General features: G+C 35.8%; 1 protein-coding gene across 2 annotated transcripts in view; it reads left to right on the top strand.

Annotated features, from left to right (window-relative positions):
* SLC25A21 (solute carrier family 25 member 21) overlaps positions 1 to 21,328 on the top strand; it is a 234,729-nt gene extending 213,401 nt beyond the window's left edge. The window contains exons 5-10 of one of the 2 annotated variants that reach the window (XM_058807400.1): positions 4,455 to 4,514; positions 6,973 to 7,080; positions 11,095 to 11,259; positions 16,268 to 16,449; positions 17,267 to 17,319; positions 19,764 to 21,328. In XM_058807400.1, coding sequence (XP_058663383.1) covers positions 4,455 to 4,514; positions 6,973 to 7,080; positions 11,095 to 11,259; positions 16,268 to 16,449; positions 17,267 to 17,319; positions 19,764 to 19,843 — 648 coding nt within the window. In that variant the 3' untranslated portion in view covers positions 19,844 to 21,328. The remainder of the gene's footprint in view (positions 1 to 4,454; positions 4,515 to 6,972; positions 7,081 to 11,094; positions 11,260 to 16,267; positions 16,450 to 17,266; positions 17,320 to 19,763) is intronic. The other variant, XM_058807401.1, reaches the window with a different exon arrangement.
* The last annotated feature ends 231 nt before the right edge of the window (positions 21,329 to 21,559 follow it).

The following is a 21,559-nucleotide window of genomic DNA, read 5'->3' as shown; positions in this document are numbered from 1 at the left end:
TCCTGGCTCCTTTAATGTATTACTTGTCCTCTCTTTGTGGGATGCTTTCTGCCTGGTTCTTGGACATCTGTGTGAGAGCTGAGTTTTCTGCAAACATGAGAATCAAGCTTAAATGTTAAACATGAGAGGGTTTTAATTTAATAGTTGAATTCTTGTATTATTTACAATATTCCTTTAGATTTGCTGCTGCTCCAAGGACATCAGGATAACTTTTCTGAGACATCAGCTGTATTCTACATTAGAAGAATTCAGTGAGAGGACAGGGCTGATCAATAATGTAAGGACCTGTATAATGGAACAGTTCACTGTGAGATGTCATAGGCCAGTACAATTTTTAACATCCAAAGTGGAATTTGTACCCACGCTTTGACCTGAAGAGAATCCAACCTATCTCAAATTTCCATTAACCTTATTTAGCTATGACCCCAGAGGAAAAATCATTGCTTTCTTTGGCCCACCCTCCAATCTTTATTCTTCTAATAGTTTTCCTCATTGAAACAAGCCTCAACTCTCCCTTCCTCACTGCCTAAATGACTGGTGAGATTTAGAGGAAGACTACATTCAGACCAATGATTCTGAGATTTGAGAAAGCACAAAAGGAAAAGAGGCGTTTTCTAGGTTCCAGTAGCTTCTTTTTATGTTTGTAATGAAGTTTTTTGAAAGTTTCTAGTTACAGTGTCATAAAAGTGAGTAGAGAATAGACAAGCAAGATTTTGTACTAAGAAGAAATGTACTTATGCTACTGGAATATTCTATTTATCTGGTGTGTATTTTTGCAAGTAAAAATAAAGCTATTAAAATGAAGTTATTTAGGCCCAGTTTTTCAGTTATGTGTTGAAGATAAAACTTCATTTTTAGTCAACTATGTTCCCATGTCTGTCTTACTATTTCTTTTTTTCTCTCTTTTTATTTCCCTTCTAAAAAGAAAGCTGGTATTTCTGGAAGATGAAAAGTCAGAGTTTATAACTTCTGTTAGATTGAACTTGGAGGAAAGAAATGATGGTGCCAATACAATGGTTAACAGATGAACTTTTGGGGCAAATTTATATTGCTCATGTGTTCCCAGACATCTTGTTTCAAGCATATATTTTTATCTTAGCATTATTGAGACATCTGGTAAGTACTTTGGCTATTTTCTGTGTAACTTCAATTAAAGTGTATCTTTGCCAGATGGACAATATTGGTTACTATATACACAAAAGCATGTTTTAAATACGCTTATTCTGAGAAATTTTTTGCACAAAGCTATTAACTTAATGCAACTGTAGAGGAAAAGACAAATTATGCTGTGTTTTTAAAAACATTTTAGGTGGATGTATATAAAGTCATATGACACAGTATGAAATCGTTCTTTTTTGAAAAATTGTATGTTTACTAGCCACTCTAGTACACCCAGCAACATTTATATTAAATTTTATTGCTAGTAATTTTTTTCTTTTAAAAATTATTTAAAGCATAGTTGTTATTATTAAGTAGTTATTTTATTTATGACTCTAGGAAGCTATTGATTTTAAGGTAACATTTTAAAGACCAAAAAAATTGCTGGGTAATGTAATTCTACCTTTATTACAACTATTTTACAGATCTGTAACACTATGGAAAACATTAAGGAATACCAGAAATTCCATTAAAGGTTAAGAGGGTAACAATGACTAGAAAGATGCTGGAGAGAGAATAAAGCAAATTTTATCACAATAAGAAATTAATTTAGTTCAGTGAAGCAGCTTACCCTCCCACTTTGTTAGACCTCTATTATACCTTCAAAAAGATAGAGCTAGAGTTTAAGTAACACTTCTCTCTTTTTTGATTATTGTCAAGGCCAATGCAAAAATTTTAAACATATTTGCAAGATGCTTGCAAGGTTAATGTTCAATCTTTACAGTCTTTGGAAGGTAGTCAAAATCTGGATCCCAGTTCTAGGACCTTTTCTGCAAAATGATATAATAATCCCAGCTGAGGATATAAAAAAATATCTGTCCAGTGACCAGAGTATCAGCCCATCAGTTTCCAGAATTTTACAACCCAATTTTGCTTGTGTATACATATTCCCTCTTGCTTTAAGACAGTGGCATTATTAACACATTTACACTCAATTCTCAGATGGCTTTGGTGTGATTCTAGTGACTTTTCATTTGAAGCAGGTCTTGATTGAAAAATTTTATTGACTTTGCCATAGGACAAGGTTCTAAACAAGTTCAAATGAAAATGTGGTGCTTATTACTTATGTTCCTGTACACGTGGTTTATGGAATGGCTGTTTTGTTCTGATACGTCTGTAGTACTGAACCGTGAGGGACAGAGCTTGTCTTCTTTGGCTGAGACTCAGCACAGGCCACGCAGTCTTTCTCTCTTGTCTTAAAAATTCTATTCCCTTATGTTTCTTATGATTCCCACATCTCTATTGGCCTCATTGCTCGTTGCCTTCCTCTTGTGGTGAAGCAGTTTGGTTGTCTCATGCTACAGCAGATCCTGTGTGGAGGGATTGTAGTCCCCTCTGCGGTCACAGAATTCACCAACATTCCAAGGATCCCATCTTCATCTGAACCAGCTTGCTCTGAACTAATCACATGTCACAGGCCAACATTGGAAAGCAGATGGAAAGTTACAAGTTCTGGCCATTTACTTTTGCTAGACTGGGATGTGACAGCTCTTGTATTGGGAGATATGAACCTGCACTGATGCAGTCTTGGTGGAACTGTGACAGGTTTTTGTTCTTCATTCCCATCATACCTGACATGCTGTGTAAAAGCCACTTTATTTTGCATGCAAAGATGTGAATGTTTCTTAGACAGATTACAGGGCTCACAAATAGCAAGCTGTGGTTAGGGACCTTGTGTTGTTCCATGTGTGAAAACTATGTGGAATAACACCTCCAATGTTTCTGGTGTTACCCAGAATTCAGATACCTACTCTTTTTAGCCCACAATTTCTGCCACCCTCATGCTAGAGGATCATTTTCACTGCACTCCCATCTGTCTTTTGTGATAGCAACTAGACCGCTTTTCCAGTGACTTCAGTAAAATGTTTGCAGAATATGAATTTAAGACACTATGGGGTTTGTTCTGTAATCTCCTTCATAAACTTATCAAACTCTCCCGTTCACAACATAAAGATTTTTCCCCCATTTTTCTTATTGGAAGACTGTTTCAAGATTCTTTTATTTGCAAGAAAGCTTCATCAGCTCTCCAGTCACATTCTACTTATATATTGCTTTTACACCTAGTTTCTTTATGTTACTTATCTTGTGTTACATTCTCTTGCAGCATCTTTTTGCTAACCTAAACAAGGAAAGCAGTCATTCTCCTTCAGTCTTCATTCTTAAAGCAATCTCTAAGTTCTCCTTAATGGTCCTGGTAGCCCTGTTTTGAATATAATGTAAACTGAGTTGGTTTTTAAATAGTAACCTAGATTGTGTGTTGTATTTCAGAGGGCACCCTCCCAATAATTTGTAAAATGTCACATATACTCTTTCTCTAGAGTATAAGTTGACCCATGTATCTTAGACTTCATGTCCACAGACAAGGAGCTGGGCAGCAAAAGTCTGTTTGCCTGTGCCAACAGGAGCTTCCTCCTGGCTTCAGTGCAGTCAGTGCTATTCCAAACCTTCTTCTTGGACGAATAAATCCACTCATTTATTATGCTTTGATTTTTATAAGAATTCAGAGAAGTTATTCTTAAAACTAATGGGTTTGGATGTCAAGACATGGTAGGTTGCAAAGTGAGCCTTTGCAAATGCCTTTCACCATGTTGGTGCAGGTGAAGCTGATTTTACTTTTTTTCGGAGATTGAAACACCCATGAGCACAGCTTTCAAGACATCCTCTAAGGGATTGCAGATGCTCAGAACATTGAAGTGCCACTGTTTGAAAGCAGACAATTGAGTGAAGGATTTATTTGTAAAGAGAGAACAGGAAAAGAAATGTACCTGATGACAGTAGAAGACTATAAAAATGGCAGACTTTCCATCTTCAAAATACACAGTTATATCTCTCTCATGAGAAGCAGACTAGTGTTTGAGAAATGCAAAAGCAATTGCATCACATTACACTAAGGATGTGGGGGTGATTTCTTGGGAAAATTGTAATATCTGCTACTATCTGCTACCATATACATTGGTATATGACAGTTAATGCCAGAGGAAAAGTTTATGAATTTAAATTGGTCCTAAATGATGTAAGTGAACTCTTAGATAAAGCCTTATTGAATTGCACTTATGCTGCTATTATGCATGACACACTAATAAAATCAGTTCTGAAGCCTGATTGTCTACTGTTGCACATCTAACACTGCTACAGAAAGTGTGAAATAAAAGTGGCTTACGTTTATTTTGCAGAACTGTGTGCAGCTGCTCAGGATATGAGGTAGTGAAACTCCATTGTAGTCTGCTTTTTACTAATTTGTATAAGTAACTAATAATCTTTTTTCAATTCAATTTCAATCTATCTTCTATTCACAGTTTTTTACCTTTGAACAATACAAGAAACTTCTGGGATATGCATCACTGCCACCAGGGCTGGTATGTATGGATACAGAACTTTGTGTTCTGATATAATATGTGTCTGCTGAACAGTCTGTCTCATCTGCTTCCTCCCACAGAAGAAGCCCAAAATTAAAGGGTCCAGCTCAATCCAGAGTTTTTTAAAACAGACCTGTCCCTTGATAATAAAATATTGATAAGAATATATGAAAATTGATAAATTATGTTTTATATCAAATGTCCTCAAAATAATTCCCTACAAGATCTTAACATTCATGAACATGGATAACAACAGCCACATGGAAGAGAATATATAAGCTTGTCATTCTTAATTCTTATGAAATAACAAAAAAGTTGAACATTATCAATATTTATTTATTCATGTCATCGTGTATAGTTTAACACTTCAACCTCACAGTGCTATTCTCCAAGGCACAGTACAACTATAGCAAAAATAGAGATCTCAGTCTTATTTTAAAAAGTTTTAAATTTTTTTATATATGTAATAAAAGAAACAATTATTGATAAGAATTGCTATTTCCTTTGAAGTCCTTTGCTACTTCCTTGGTTTAAAAACAAAAGGCAGGTCATATATGTACACAGAAATGTTTTAATGCAAAGATGCAGCTTGCATGTAATCTGCATTCTCATGGGAACATTTCATCATCATTTCATCAGTGTAGATCTTAATTCTGCCATTGTGCATTAGGACTAAACTACTTTTTTGTAAGAGCTACTGCTTCTTGTGGTGTAAGAATGTAAATCATAGTAAATATCTATTTTTCACGATGATGACATCACAACTTCAGGAAACAATTGATCTTTTTAAGGCTGTGCTTTAAAGGTTTTGGCAATTTCAGGTCTCTTTTAAAGAGTATTGCTTCCAGTGACATCTCCATTTAATTGCAGTAAGTGAAAGGTCATGGAATTCTATTAACCAGGTTAAAGCAAGTCTCCTCTTCCTCTTAGTCATTCAACTGTCCCTATAGCTGTTTGCAGTCTCTCCTATTTTATCTAGTATTTTTCAGCAGTAGTCATCCTTAGGTGTATATAGAGAGACTGATACTTGTTCTCTAGCGAGTGGAAAGAACAGAATTGAAGGTTCTGTGGTACCCCAGCACTTTTTTTTTGAAGGGGGGGAAATAGGCTGAAAACTTATAAACATGCTATTGCATGTTTACAGGCTGCCCAAAAGCTGCTGTGATTCATAAAACAGATGCAGCAATGCTTAGAAGAATCAGAAATTCCTCATACTTTTTGGTGCAGTACTATTATTATAGAGGCATTTTTGGTCCTAAGGTAGTGAGGGAAAAAGAAGACTAAGGGGGATTCTGGTCTAAGCCAGGCAGAATGTGTCTATGTACCTCAACAGACCTCATATCAAGGCAATATTTATTATTAAAAGACAGGTGTATACATTATCACCATCTTCCTACTGGCTTCCATCTCATGGTTGATGATGAAATGTTCCCATCTTACTGGAAATCTATTTGTTGGTAACACAACCTTCTCCAAAGGCAAAAGGAATGGTGTTTGCCACTACCCCTCTAACTTTTCGTTCCTGTCTTTCTTGAGCTCTCAGGAGTCCCTGCTCAAATCCCTCTGCATTAAGTAAGTTTTTTCTCACTATTGTTTTTTCCCTTACTATTGCTTCTTTGAATTTCAGCAAATGGATTCATTATAACATATTTTGGTCCTGGGACTTTTTTTCAGCACCTAGAGAGTTTGGAGATGCTAAGTGAAGGCAATAAATGTGTAAAGTGATCATTAAACTTAACCTCTCTGAATTTTCTCAATTGACCTAAATATTTTAATACTATTTTTTGTTTTAAAAAATCTTAAAATGTTCTGCCATGATGGAAAGCAAAGCAGTGAATATTTCTATATCTATGACTGAAATGCCACCAGCTTCTAAGTAAATGGAGTTAATTCATAAATGCTGACATTTCCCCATGTGCCATTCACTCCCATTTCAACCTTTCTAGGATTTTTAACTACTAGGTGAACATTCTACTTGCGCAGTTTGCTTAAGTACTGAACAATTTTAGTTTTTAACATGTGTTTTTAAGTTAATATGTTAGCGTTACGTGCTTAATGCTCAGTTCAGGGGTTTTATTTTTTCCAGTGCTGCATAACTACACTTAAATTTGTGTTATTATTCAGAGTCCACCCAAAGATAACATGAGGACATTCTTTTGCCACTTTTTCCATGTTTGCGCAATCATTTGGTACCATATTTTCCCTTCCAGCTGAAAAGAGAATACATGGACTTGAAGTGCTACAATATTTTGTTTTGATTGTTTTGGAATATGGTTTATGGCTATTGTCATATTGTCTTCATGAACTATCAGCATCTATCAAGGGCTAAAGTTGTTTAGCAATAGAATACTGCTGCATTACTGTAGTCTTGCAGTTTGCATTGTATCCCTCAGTTTCACAATCTGATGTAGAGGAAGTATTACTCCTTAATACTCAATTTTCATTTGAACTGTCCTAGGCATTTGCAGTTGCTGGCTTGGGATCTGGGTTGACAGAGGCAGTTGTGGTTAACCCATTTGAAGTAGTGAAGGTTACCTTACAGACCAATCAGAATGCTTTCACAGAGGTAGGAAAACTGCTTCCTTCTCCTTTTTCCATTTTATTTGGCATATTGCATTTTGAGGTTCATATTTAGAGCAGAATGTCTGTAATATATTGGTGAATGCAAATGATTTCCCCATAAGCTAAACGGAAATGAAAGAGACCCAACAGCCAATGCCCTCAGGTATGCAGAGATGCCTGCAGTGTTGTCAGAGGCATCAGCGCCTCCCCTGTAAATATTCTGTGCCTGAAATGCACCTTCATCCTTCCTGAGCAGCCAGCAACCCAGCACTGTGAGGAATTGCAATCCAGGAGTGCAAACCTGAGCCCCTTGGACACAGCACACTTACCCCAGCAAGCTCCAGATTTCAAGTGAGCACTGGAAGTTAGCATAAAACACCACGGCCCTGTGCCCTAGACAGAGTCCAGCTGCTGTACTTTATGCAATGTTTCTTGGATGAAATTACTTACAAGACTTCACTTTTATTAGCACAAACTGGAAAATTGTTATATAACAAGTACATTGATAATTTAAATTCTTGCCCAACTTCAGAGTTTTGTTATTCAAATATTGTTTCGTCCAAAGGAGTAATTGTACAAAACGTTGGCCACTATTCTGGGTACTGCTGAAAGGGGGAAAATATTAAACTGGAAAACAGTGATTCATGAAAATCAAGTGTTCTCAGGAATGCACTATCTTCTATTAATTTTAATGCAGAACATGTTCCAGGATAAAGGGAAGGAAGGCAGTAATGAAGTTCCTTTTTCCTTTTCTCATTTATTAAAAATAACAATTGTCAAACCATCTTTTTCAAAATCTTTCGAGGAATCAGCTGTACCATGGTAGAAGTGCCAAATCGCATAAGCATTCACATAAAAATGTTAGCTGAATCCCTGGTGGGACATGATTTTTGCATATTCTACTATTAAGTTTTGACTGAGTTAATACTTGCATGCCTTGTAGCACTCATCTGCACAAATTGAACAGTTTTGGGGGGCACACAGTAAAGAGATTTATGACCTGGCCATTTACATAATCTGTTGGGGCCAAGTTCCTCAGGTACACTCTGGAAAAATACAGCTACTGATTTCCACATGTCATAGAGTAACTAGTACCTACTCCATAACTCATCCAGAAAAGCACTTTCTTCCAGAATAAATTTTAAAATGTTTGGTATACTCCTGTTCAATTCTCAATGCATATGAAAGACATGTTTATTTGCTGCAAGTCTCCAGTCTAGACATTTTTTAAACTTGGGCAGCAAAGCCACTGAACAGATAAATAATGCAGAGCAGGAGTCTAGGATCCTGGAAGAGAGACTGAAAGTAGGAAAAATCAGTGTGTGAGGGGATCTGTCTCTCAAGAAGATGATGTGATAAAAATTATTAACTATTACTCCTCCAGCAGTAGTGAACAGATATTCTGGATCTTTCTGTTTCACAGTTGTGAAGATGTAATTATCCCAGCTTAAATAAAGGTTTTAAGTATAAACAAACCACCATTATATTTTGAACAAACTATTCCTTGTAAAGTTGAAAAACACCAATGTATCCTTTAACTTCATACATTTTAATTTTTTGTCTACTGCAAAATTTATAAACCATCCCAAAGTTGGGAGTGGTTTAGTTTGTATATTTTAGCCAATTATTTTCTTTTGTTACAGCACCCCTTCCTTGCTGACTTTCAGAATAATACAATAATTGAACTGTAGCAACTGTCCAAAAGCATTCTGAGTTGTTTTTATTCAGGTGAATATTCTCTAATTTAATTTAAATGCAAAATTTCACAAAATCCAAAAAATAGTATATTATCATACAAATAAAATTGTGACAGAATGGTATTTGGACCCTACTAGAAACCTAGTTTACATTGAAAATATTAACTACTTGCTCTAGGGAAAAAAATCCAAGCAAAATTGAGTTCTTAAATCACGAAGATTGTTCTATCACGGACATGTTAATTTTTAATATATCTTTCCAAAGCGTTAGAACTTCAAAATTTGCTGTAAATTAGAAAAGGCTCCAGTGACTTAATACCTTGATATCAAGTTCTCATTAAGAAAATGTTAAGGAACATTCCACAATAAAGCATGTAAACTCAAGCCCATTGGAATAAGCATGTCCAGAGGTTATATTATACAGCACAAGGCGTTACCATGCACTGTTTTTCTAAAAGGTTTTAGTAAAGTGTGTACCTATCCCATTGTGGAGCTTTCATACTACATGATGAAACCTAATGCAATTCACATATTTCTTTGACTATTGTATAGAAATAATAAATATATCTTGTTTAAAAGGAACAAGGAAGAGCATGAGCACATACACTCACACCCAGACTCCAGCACACCCCCAAAGCAAATATTCACACCCTGCAGTGACAGCTGAATTGTTCTGTGGTAGCAGATCATCTTTCCAGGGCTGAGAGATTTAAAGAGGAAGGCCACTACAAATCACGTATCAGCCCTTTTGTAATCTGGATTGCTGTGGGTAAAAATGATGGTGGCTTTTTGTTAAAGTAGACTGCAAGAAGTCCAATACCATGTTGTTTGGTTTTCCTTTTCTTTTCCCTTTCCCTGTAGCCTTGGATAACTCACTGGCTATAGAAGCAGGTGTGATAATTAAAATCTTCTCACCTGACATAAGAGTTATGATTAATTAAACAAATACATTTTTCTGCTTTATGATGAGAAGAATCTGACTCCAGATTCCACTGCATAGGTCTATATTAAGTAAGAGTCAACAGCTGTGTGAAGTGCATTAACTCCAGATGTTTGTACAATAAATTCCTCTGCCTAAGGTCCTTCCATCATCAATGATGAACTGCAGGCCTTCTATGGCTTCATCAGTTGACATGATGACACCTCCTTTGGTAAAAGGGGAGTGCTGCCAGAGTCCTCTTTGTTACTATAGGGCTGAAAAGGGAAGTCAGGTGTAGACATTGCAGGTGTCTGTATTTGGGCTTATTAATCCCATCTCAGGTGTTCAGCAAGTGTGAGGCTTCACCTCTGAGGCATGAGTAAATCCATACTCAAGACAAGGGATACCAGGGGACACCTTAATATTGAAGGTTGCAGTATTATTTCTTAAAGATCTAATGTCCATTTTTGGAGCACAAAAAAGGATGTCATTGCTAGTAGCCATGTTTTGCATTTCTGTTTTAGAATAGATTCTGACTTGAAATCTTGGGAGCAGATAGAAAAGTAAACTCCAGTATAATATATGCAGAGCATTAGCAGGATAATATTAGTTGCGAAATATGAAAAAAAAAAACCAAAATGAAACTTTGTATTAAAGATTAAACTCATCAGTCACCTAAATAATCAGTAATATGCTGTGTCAGATATAGTAGCATCATTTGGCTGATGCTGTGGATCTACCACAGTGATATTTTGAAATGGAAAGCTATTAAACAAATAAGTATATTGAAATTAGTGGTATTCACAGTGGTGTAGTCAAAATTCTTCTATATTTTCATGTTTGAACCTCCTAGTGGAAGTCATGTTTTGCCTTTCTAATTATAGATTTGGTTACCCAGAGCTTTATGGCTTTATGGCTTGTTTTGGCTTTCTACTTTGGAGAAAGCCAAACTCTATTCACCAACTTTTTGAAAGTAATGTTTCTATAAAGCTGCTAAAAATGTAAAATATTCAGAAGGAGAATAGCTAATTCTGAATATCATGGTATATTCAAAAAAAGTTCAGAGGTGCATGTAAGTCAGGCAGATTCTGTCTGATATGAGACAGTTTCTTCCTTTTTGTCTTTTGTGAAATGGAAATCTTTTACAGTACTACTCTTTTACAGTACTCAAGTCCTGCTTTCATCTTATTCTGCAATCAGAAAAATGAGGAATCTTTTTTTAATTAAAAAGTTTTGGTTTTTATTGGTCACAGGAAAAGGAAAATAACAAATACGGTGATACTTAATACAAAATTATAAGAATTGGCAGCGCTGTGTTTGTCAACAGCATGGAAATTATGCTATGTTTATAGTTTTCTTTTTGTAAAGATGATCTCTTCCTTCTTTTGCTTAACTTGTGTAGCAACCATCTAGCTTTGTTCAAGCTCAGCAGATCATTAAAACCGGTGGTCTGGGCTCCCAAGGACTCAACAAAGGCCTCACTGCAACACTGGGCCGTCACGGAGTGTTTAACATGGTTTACTTTGGATTCTACTTCAACGTGAAAAACATTCTTCCAGTCAATAAAGTAAGTTCTTCATGCAATGCAATAGACAATCGGATAAGAAGTTTGACATTTTTATTCACACTATTTTTCTGTGCAAAGCTGTGGTGTTTAGTGATCAACGCTGACTAACCTAGCTCTGTTTTGCAGAAATCTATAGCATTTTAATGGAAGCAAATTAAGGACTCAATCTTCTCATTTTTTAAGCAAAGCTGAATGTATTCATATTTGAATTACCATTTTTATGAATTCCCCTTTATAGCATGGTAGCAGTGCAAAAAGGCAGCGAATGAGATACAGACGTTGTGCTTATGTTGGGTATGTATGCAATTTTTTTTGTGGAAAACTGGCCTAGAAGAGAAGAATCAGTTTCTAGAAATTCTGTCAGTACTCACATAGGGGCTAAGCTTGCAGAGGTGGCTGAGCTGCAGGATTTAGGTTATTTTGGCCAGGCACAGGACCTATTTACTCAAAAGAGAGTTCAACCTAGTATTGAAGGGTGACAGGGAAGTTTCATCTTTATGAGAAAGAGACAGTCCAAAAGAGGATGTAAAGGGTCATGCACAGGGACTTTATATCACTTATAATTAAAGAAAAAAAATCATTATAGCTGTAATTTCACTTAAAGAAGTTTTGATAGTGCTATATTGCTTTAAATAACAAAGGAAGCAAACATTCCCTTTGCAACAAAAGGAAATTTTACAAATGAAAACATGGTAATATCAGCAACTTTTGAAATGACTGTGTGAGAAACAACTAATGGTTTATTAATGATTCCAGTATGCTACTTATTGAAGTCTGTTTTCACTAATGTGATTTTTAGATGATGACAGTTAAACAGTCACAGGTGTAATGTGCAGTGATATACATGTAAGAAGGTGCAATTCACATCAAAAGGGATCGGTTTCTATTCCCATATGAAGTAACACCTCTTTTTTTTCTGCACTTCTGAGTAGCCTGGTATTTTTGTTGGCAGCGTTGTGTAAATGGAGAAAACCTCCACTTCTTATTTGCAGATTATTACAGTAAATTGAATTGTTCAAGAGCAGCTGACCCACAAGTTTCTACAGGTTCCTTACAGTGTATCTAAGCATATTTTACAGTGCACTTCAGTCACACATTCTAAAACTCAAGGCGCAGGAACAGCTTGTTACTAAGATAGGAGTAAACACTTTTGTGTTGATCAAAAGATTAAAAAATTATAATCACTGTGCAGAAAATTCAGGAAAATGTGCAGGTAAGGACAGAGGCTAGTGTGTAGCTTCTATGGGAATCATGGGAAATATTCTTGCATAGGAATTGAACAGTAAGCATGTTGAACAGTAAACATGGTATAATCATGCTTTCCTAGCCTTTCAGATTTTAAAAAATAGGAAACGAGTATTACATTATTAGAAAGATTCAGAGCTTTATGATCTAAAGGAAATTGGTACTTTATACAGATTTTGTATGATGCAGAAAAAATTTAACATCTACAACTTGGGTTTAAATATATGTAGAAAACGAAAGGGAAATTACTTCAATGTCAGCCAGTGGCCCAGCTGTCCTCAAATATTAGCAAAATGAAAAGGCAATTTAATCAGTGTGGGATTAACGGCAAAAAAAGTGGGGTTTGCCTGATGCTTAACCACTGCACAGTGCCTTACATGGTGGCTTGCACAGTGGCTACATCTGTGCTGGTAAATGGAGTGGCAATGCTGAAACTCAGCTGCCTGTGCTGTTAAACATTGCCTGGCACAGCCTTGGCCCTGGCCAGCCAGAGCAGTGCCTGGGTGTGGCTTAGGAGCCAGTGAAGGCAAGGAACCCTTCCTCATGGGCTGGCTTCAGGCAGCCAGTCTGCTTTGAATGGTGACAGCGTTCTAGAGTGCTGATAAAGCTAAGAGCACTCCCCAGGCCAGCCAGTGTCAGTGCCATAGACAGTCTGTACAGAGACATATAGCCAATAATTCTGATCAAACTTCCATTAAAATCAATGCAAAACTTACCCTGAATTTAGGAAGACATAGATCAGGCTTCATCTGGCTGGTGCTAGCCAACATTATGTCTCAGGTACTTACATGCATTGAATTTCACTTCAGTGACTGCTAAATGAAAGTATTTGACAATAATCTATGACCTGTAACAAATCTCTTCTGTCAGTAGGCAGGTACTAGAGGCTTAGAGATATCAAACCTGTACAAGGAATTTGGTAGAAGCTGGTTTGCAGTTAGTCTGAAAAATACTTAACAGTTGTTAATTTGTCTAGATTTCTCACATACTTGATTTAATTACAAAATCTGATTTTTTAACTTTGTATATTTTGCCAGAAAAGAAAGTCTTAAAGCCAGTTTTGTAATATTGACAAATATATACAAATTATAATATATAAAAATTGTGAAATTAGAATACTACACTTGTGAAATAATTTTGACTATTTGCTGTCCACCATCTGTAACATAAGTGGAAAAATATATTAAAATCTCTGAATGAGCCTTTTAGCTGTCAGGTAAACTGTGCATTAAATTTGCATCCCAGTTAGGGATGTTTGCTGCCTATTTTGCCAAAAGCAATAAATCTTGTAGGTTGAGTGGTCAAATGATATCAGTGACATGTGTGGGTTGTAAATGTCCATAATGAATAATTTCTCATATGTTCAGTCTATTCTGCTAAACAGATCATTTACAGCCAACCCTGTGCTCTGTTTTCTGAAAATGGAATAAGCCAGATTTCTTTCAGTGGCCACTAATGTACCAACCATAGAGAATTAGCAGCTATCCCTCTGCCGAGCAATGAAATTATTTTTCAGATGGCATCTACTTTTATAGTGCATTTCATAGGTGTCCAGCAGCTTTGCAATTTTTTATCATAATTAGATTTTCTTTTAAACGTTAGTTTCATTAAAGCCTTTGCTCACTACCACCTCCAAGTGGCTGCCACATTTCTCAACAGTATGAAATTTCCTCCCACCTGTTAAAAGCCCCCTTCCCTTTGAAATGTGGCCAACTGCAGGGCTCATTTCAAGCTGGGCACTGCCAGCCCCACACTGCAGACGTGCCTCCTGTTACAAGGGTGCAGCATCAAACCAGGGGTGCTGAGCAGTGCATTGCCTTGTAAGAGAAAGGGGCTCTGAACTGCCAGAGGCAAGAAGAGATGGGAAACCCAAATGGGCTGTTCAGCTTGGTGGGTAAGTGAAATAGCAGACAACAGTTTTATTTTAGTAGCTTTCAGATCCGTGCCAACATAGAATTCTGTGTAGGAATAGAGTGAAAAGCAGATGCGGTACAATGGACTTAAAGAAATAGCAAGCCAAGGTGATTTAGGAGAAGATTGGATCAGAAGGAGTAGTGGAGTAACATCAGAGCCACTGAGCCTGGCTTTCAGAAAAAAAAATTTGACACCCCTATTTATATTGAATCTTTATACTAATGAAATTGCCCAGATAGTACAGTGATTAATTTCATATAAAAACCTTTCCCATGAGGTTCATGATAAAAAAAATCAAGTTATAGCAAAGCTGGTGTTGGCTATGGTACATTTGGTTAGAGTCCAGTTTTGTAAATGGGCAAAAGGGGTCTTCTTTTCTTCTCTAGATACCAGAAATATTGACTTTATTCTATTTGCATTTAAATCACTGTATGTACAGAATGAAAAGAAATTTTTGCTAAGATCTTTGCTTAAAAGGGGCTACAATTCTTGTACCACCAGGAATTCTAATTTTTAAGTTATTATCAGTATGTTTCATGTTTTGTGAAATCAAGCTATGAGTTTTTCTGCGTATAATAAAGAGTTCTGCTTATTTGACATTTCTTTCTTAACACCTGTATGGACTTCATTCAATGTATATTATGGAAGTTTTAATTTATTTTTCTTATAACTAATCTGGAAACAAAAACTTCTTTCTTGGTTTCTGTTTCATTTAAAACCGTACAGGTTTAGGAAACAAAAAACTGTCTTATTTTAACATTGTGCCGACATTATAACACAGCAAAATCATTTGTTATTTTAATAATGATTTTCTATAATTAAAGCACCTTCATGACAGAAGTAAGCTGCATATAAAGAATCTGATGTAGCAAAAAAGTGTTCTTCTGTTAAAAACCAATAGCAAAACCAAATTATGTGCATAGGAAATGTTCTGGAACACGCTTGCCTGTGACTTCCACTACTTAGAGAAATAGGATTAAACCTGCTTCAAGGGACTTTGACTCCCAGATAAACTCTGGGTTCTTTGATGTCATAGAAATGCCAAAGTAGGAGGTCTTTCTAAAAGATCAAATAAAACCCAGTTGAACTGTGAACTGCGAGTAAGCAAAGTTTTTAGATGCACTTCTAACCTACTTCTAACTTTTACCGTGTGCATATAGTAGGGTTCAGAAACAATCTGTTGTAAATTCTTCAGCCAATTAGCTGAGTGAATTACCACCGTTTATAATGCGCAGAACGTGGAGCTCTCTTGCCGTTGTGCCGAGTTGGATTGTTAATAACAGGAAGCTAGCACTTCTCAGTACAGTGGATCAGCTACATGTGAAAATAAATGTAAAAAACCTGGAGGGGAATGGCAGCAGACTGAGATTAGTCTTTATTTAATTTAGCATTTGGGGGTCCAACACACAAATGAGTGTTTTAGTAGGCTTCATGGTGGAAGTTGCTGTCATTTGTAAAATATTCTGGCCAATTAGCTAATAGTGTGCTTGGATTTCTCCTGTTTTGATACAGTAATACTAAGTACATTGTGAAGCCCAATTATACAAATCATCCCCATATGCCATACCAGTCTTTCTTTATGAACTGTGTTTATAAATCCTGTGTGAGGAAATGTGTACTTCAGCAATTTAGACCATGTGTAAAAACATAGCCAATAGGATTGTCAAGAAAACAAGTTCCAGCATAGGAAATCCTAATGTGTTCCGCTAAAATAACACGAGTGTGTTGTGTGAGTTTTCTGATTAAATGCTTATTACTTTATAGTGCTTAACCTGCACAGGTCTTCCCATTTCCCTTTTTATTCTTTCTTTCCTTTTTTTTTTTTTTTTTTTTTTTTTTTTTTTTGCAGGATCCAAATTTGGAGTTTTTGAGGAAATTTGGAATTGGGCTAGTCTCAGGAACAATAGCCTCAATTATTAACATTCCTTTTGATGTTGCAAAAAGTAGGATTCAAGGACCACAGCCAGTTCCTGGAGAGATCAAGTACAGAACCTGTTTTAAAACTATGGCAACAGTCTATAAAGAGGAAGGGTAAAACATTCTTATTTTAATAAATGTCCAGACCTCTGTTTTAGTTTGTATTATAAAACCACGTTGTTGTATTTCAGATTTGATGAGGACCATTAAGCCACCCTGAATTCACCCTGAATATCAAAAGAACCCAATGTAGCATTTTGAAAGTTTATTTTAGAATTACAAGGACATATCTTCCTACTACATATGAACTTCTACAAGTGACTTACAAAATGATTATTACATTGTCAAAATTTAGGTTCCCCAAGTAAATGCTTCATATATCTCATGTGTAAATTTTTCAATTCTTCATTTTGCAAAAGGAAAATAGGAACAGAAAATGAACCATTTCTCAATTTAATTTAATTTTAAAAATGCAGGCCTCTCTACCTTTAAAATTATTGCTGAAATAATTAAACTGGGGACAGATCCTTGTGGTAATAACATTTTCCAACTTTTAAAAACATTTCTCAAGTGGTGACTGAGTTGTGGCTTTGATATTCAATTATATCAGTCATTTCATCTCTATATGCAGCTGTTGTTAACAGACTTGTCTTGAAAGTAAACCTATCTCACTGATTAAAGTCATATTTCTGATTGGCTAGGCTCACAACATTGCTTTTGTGACTGAACATTGATTAACTTTTCTCTTCATCTGATCTGCCTCTGTAAAATGTTAAAATCCAGATACAGCCTGCTATTGAACATGTGTAATTTCAAATAATTGCCTCTAAGTGCTTTGCCAGCATTTTAACAAACATATGCTACAATTCTGTTCTTCTTTTAGAGCAAGAATATTGTTTGAAATGTTTTGTTTGTTATTCTTCTGCTGCAGATTTCTGGCTCTGTACAAAGGCTTGCTTCCCAAGATCATGAGGCTCGGTCCAGGTAATTTTCCTTCTGTCATTTCTATTTTGCTTTTGTTCTGGCTTTCTCTTCCCATTTTTACAGTTTCTTGAGAAAATGTAGTAAGTATCAGTCAAATAAATTATTTAAAATATCTTTCACTTTGAGTGGTTTCTTTTTAAAATAACATCATCTAGTAGTATCACAGATGGATTTGGCTAAATATATGTCTAAAAAGAATAATTTACACATATACATCAGAGAATTGCAGGTTCAAGTAAATGCTAGTTTGTGCAACTGTTTTATTTATGAACAAACCAAAGCACATGCAAATGACAGAACTGTAAAACTTTTGGATGTTTCTTTAAGTTTCCTATTCCTTCTTATGTGATATTTTGAGTCCATTAGCACTATTCCATACCTATGTGCAGTCAGCCTAAAATGCAGGCTAGACTCTCACTATAAAATGCTCTCAACTAGTCAAGGCACAGCCCAAGCATATCAAATTCCAGTTACTTTATTCTCTTATGCTGTATGGGGACAGACACTAAAAAGCTGATAGCAGAGCTGGGAAGAGATTTGTATGGCCCTGGAAAACTAAAAGGACAAGGATATCTTAAAACTGGGATTGTTGCTTGACCCCTTCTTGGTAATTGTTACTCCAAATGTGGTAGCACAGTGGTTGAAAGCTGTATCTTCCTTGGCTTTTAGAGTTGTTTTTTTCCTGACTGGTTTTGATTAATCATGAAAGCAAAGCACTGGGCCCTCAGACTTTTTCAGCCCACGAAGGCAGTCTGTGTCAAAAAGAGCAGAAGCCCCAATTTGAGCAGTATCCCATTCCCATGAAATTGTATTTCCAGTTGTTCAAGCTGGTTGTTTAATATGCAAGAACACACATAGGTAGTGCAAGTAGGTACAGAGCCTGTTCTGCAGTATAAAGGAGGCATTAGGTTTGTCTGTAAATGTTTGCATATCCAATCCATCTGGCTGAGTACTAGACCATGCCTGGTTATTGTGCAGGGCGAGGAAGGTGGGGAGGAGAAACAAGGAGCTCTGGAGCTAAAAGCCTTTTCCCTCACACTCCAAAGATACTAGATTACATAGAAGACAAAGAGAAAGCAGTGTTTAGCTTTCCCAGTACCTCTTAGCACAGCAGATTTTGGAATAAAGTTTTCCATCTTACAAATGACTATGCATTCTGGCCCACATCCAGCAAGTCAGTTACATGTGAACTTCATTCTAAATACTTCTGTAGTTATATTGGCTAACTAACATATAGGTTTAACTTTCTGATGAAACAATAATACAGTCTTTATTATGACTGGGAAGGTAATTCCTTCTTCCAGCATGTGAGTGTTTACAGAAAAAGAGATACACAAATAGATCACACAGTATGAGATTTGGAATCAGCCTTGATTTGAGTTCAAATCACATCTTAGACATTTTGTCTATGATTTGTTTGTTGGACAAAGCCTTTTGCAAACATCTGCTCTGTCTAGCTTCCTGTGAGTTCCTTTTCATAGAGAGTTTCAAGTCTGGTGATGGTTCCTTAGGACAAATGATATGGAGAAATTCATGTAGTAATTCCTTGTGCCTGGTTGTCTTAGCCTATCCCTAGAAAGGACAGCCCAGTTCAGAAGAAGCCTCATTTCTTAGAGGTGCCACTCCAAGCCACCAACTGAACCAACAGGCAAAGGCAAGAAGATGTTTATACCCCAGTGCTGGAACCCACAAATAATATATTTTTAATCATGCAGCCTGGTTCCCTTTATCCAGTTCTCCAACTAGAAGCTTCTCTATCTGTTTAGTTATATATATATACCTTCTGAAATGTTCTCTTTTTCATCTCACACAGTAATACAGCCCAGTTACAGTCTGGCTTCACTAACAGTAAAGATATTTTATGGCTTTCAAGCTGGGATTTTATACTGTTACCAATTCTAGCAAATAATGCCATTTCATTAGACCAAAACTTTGCCTGTGGATTTGTAGCCAGGAAAGATTATACTCACTTCCACACCAAGATTTTCTGCTTTAGACATGGTGAAAAAACAGGTAAAAACCTCTCTTGACTCTTACCTGGAAGTGTTCCTATAATCCTGAAGATGAATTTTTGCCATTCCACCAGTCCAGTTGCTCTTTCTTTTTTAAACAGGCACACAAATATACATATATTCAGACTAAAAGTGTCACTTTTAGAAGAACAAAGAAAAACATTAATCTTGAAAAAGTATTAGGAAAAATCACACTGAGAGTGAATTTGATTTAATATACGAGCTATTTACATCAACTTTATGATCTAATATTAAGTAAAACTGGTATGGTTTATGAATTGGTGAATTTTTAGTGAACTCAGGAAATAGTAGACTTATCCATTTTGTAAATAAGGCTTTGCCATATTCTTGTTTATGTTACACTAGAAGTGCTCTATAATATCTTGCAAATACTGGATTTTCTATGTAGTAAAATAATATCTTTTCTTCCAGGTGGTGCAGTGATGCTTTTGGTTTACGAATATGTTTATGCATGGCTTCAGGACGCAGTTAATCACAAGGAGCATTTCTGAAAAAAAATACTCTTTAAAATTGCATGCATTCTAAAATACCCTATAATAAAGCAAAAGTGATTCTTATTCTTTATGGTGTTGAATACCCTCAGATTGCACTGATGTTAATACAATTCCAAACAAATATGGTCTCTAGGTCCTGATCCAAGAAAACATTTAAGTACATGTTTTTCTGTAAGTGCATAATTAAATAGCACTTGACCTTTGTAATTGTTTTACTGGACCAAGAGAAAATATAAAGCAGACTTAAGACTGAGTTTTCAAAGGACAAACTGAAATTTCTTGACACAGAATCATCCTATGCAATTGCATACTTTTTAAAAAGTTTCAGCTGAAATGGTAAAATAAAAATTATCAGGGTATTTTAAAGAAAAATAAGGAATAATCCTGGGGGGGCAGATACTAAGCTAATGTAAACTGACAGCTCCATTTACTCCACATTAAGAAAATTATCCATACTCTGCAACTCTTCAGTCAGTCTTGGGTCCAGTTTCAATTCAGCCCAGTATGATTTCAGCATTCATATAAGAACTTTTCAAGTTCTTCGGAGTTTGGATAGAAAAGAACTGCACAAGTAGCCACAACCTTAAAAACATGCATACTGCAAAATATCCTACTTGTTCTTAGCCATATATATTATATAAATCTCATTCAGATCAAAGATACTGAAAGTAATTAGAATGCATCAAGTTGCATAAAAAATCAAACCAACATGGGATTCATAGAAGAAATGAATAAATAAATTAACAGAAAGAAGTCATTTTAGGCATATGAAACTTTACTGCAAATTTTTTATCCACTTTGATATACTATCCCACAAGATCTGTCTTGTGATAAAAATGCTCAGTGCACCCTGACTGCCCCTTTAACCTTTCATTTCCACCATGGAATGGTGAAACAAGGTAGCCTATCTGCAATTGTACATAGCTAGCCATACACCTCGAAAAAATGCACCTTTCTGTAGATAAAAACATGTTGCTCTGAAGCTAAAATTTTTCCTTTTCCCAGTCACTGTAAATATAAATATTCCAGGGATGTACTTGCATTCTTACTAGCCATTCCAACTCTGTGAAGTACAGTAAATTCTGTTATGCTGACTCAAGACATAATTTCTGTTCATGCAGTTGTGCCATTCTGCATTTTCTCTTTAAAAACTCCTTAAATAATTAAAAATCACACATCATTCTCTTAAAATATAAAAATATCTTCATTATCAAACTTGGTTCAATATCAAACAAGCATATGTCTTACAAAGTTTCAGTATCTCCCCCACACTGCATTCACTCTGTTAGCAATAATGTTCTTCCTCTGAAGGAGGGACAAACCTTTTCCTTGGCCGTCCTAAAAAAGCACCTTTCTGCATTTTCACCTGAAAATGGCAGTTCCCATGTGAAGTCTCATCTCACGAGTGTTTTTAATGTGTTGGAAAAGCAACAAAAAGCTAAAAATAAAAATGTGTTTTCAGCACTTTCAAGGATGCCTGTATTAACATGCTCAATAAGCCTCTCTTTTGTCTGAATTTGGCAATGGTGGTTTTTCATACCTATGCTATTTCATAGCTAAAAATCAATAAAACTAGCTCTGTTAAAGTTTATGGTTTTAAGGCAAATGTTCCTTGTTGCAGCATTTTATTATCAGTACTTGGCCAAAGAGAAGACAATGCTAAGATAATTACAAAAACTAAAGCAAAATGCTTTATAATTTGTCTTTTATTAA

Source organism: Ammospiza caudacuta, chromosome 6, assembly GCF_027887145.1.
Source record: "Ammospiza caudacuta isolate bAmmCau1 chromosome 6, bAmmCau1.pri, whole genome shotgun sequence".
NCBI classification, from domain to species: Eukaryota; Metazoa; Chordata; class Aves; order Passeriformes; family Passerellidae; genus Ammospiza; species Ammospiza caudacuta.
The sequence above is the reverse complement of the archived record's forward strand: the minus strand, read 5'-3'. Positions and strand labels throughout refer to the sequence as shown.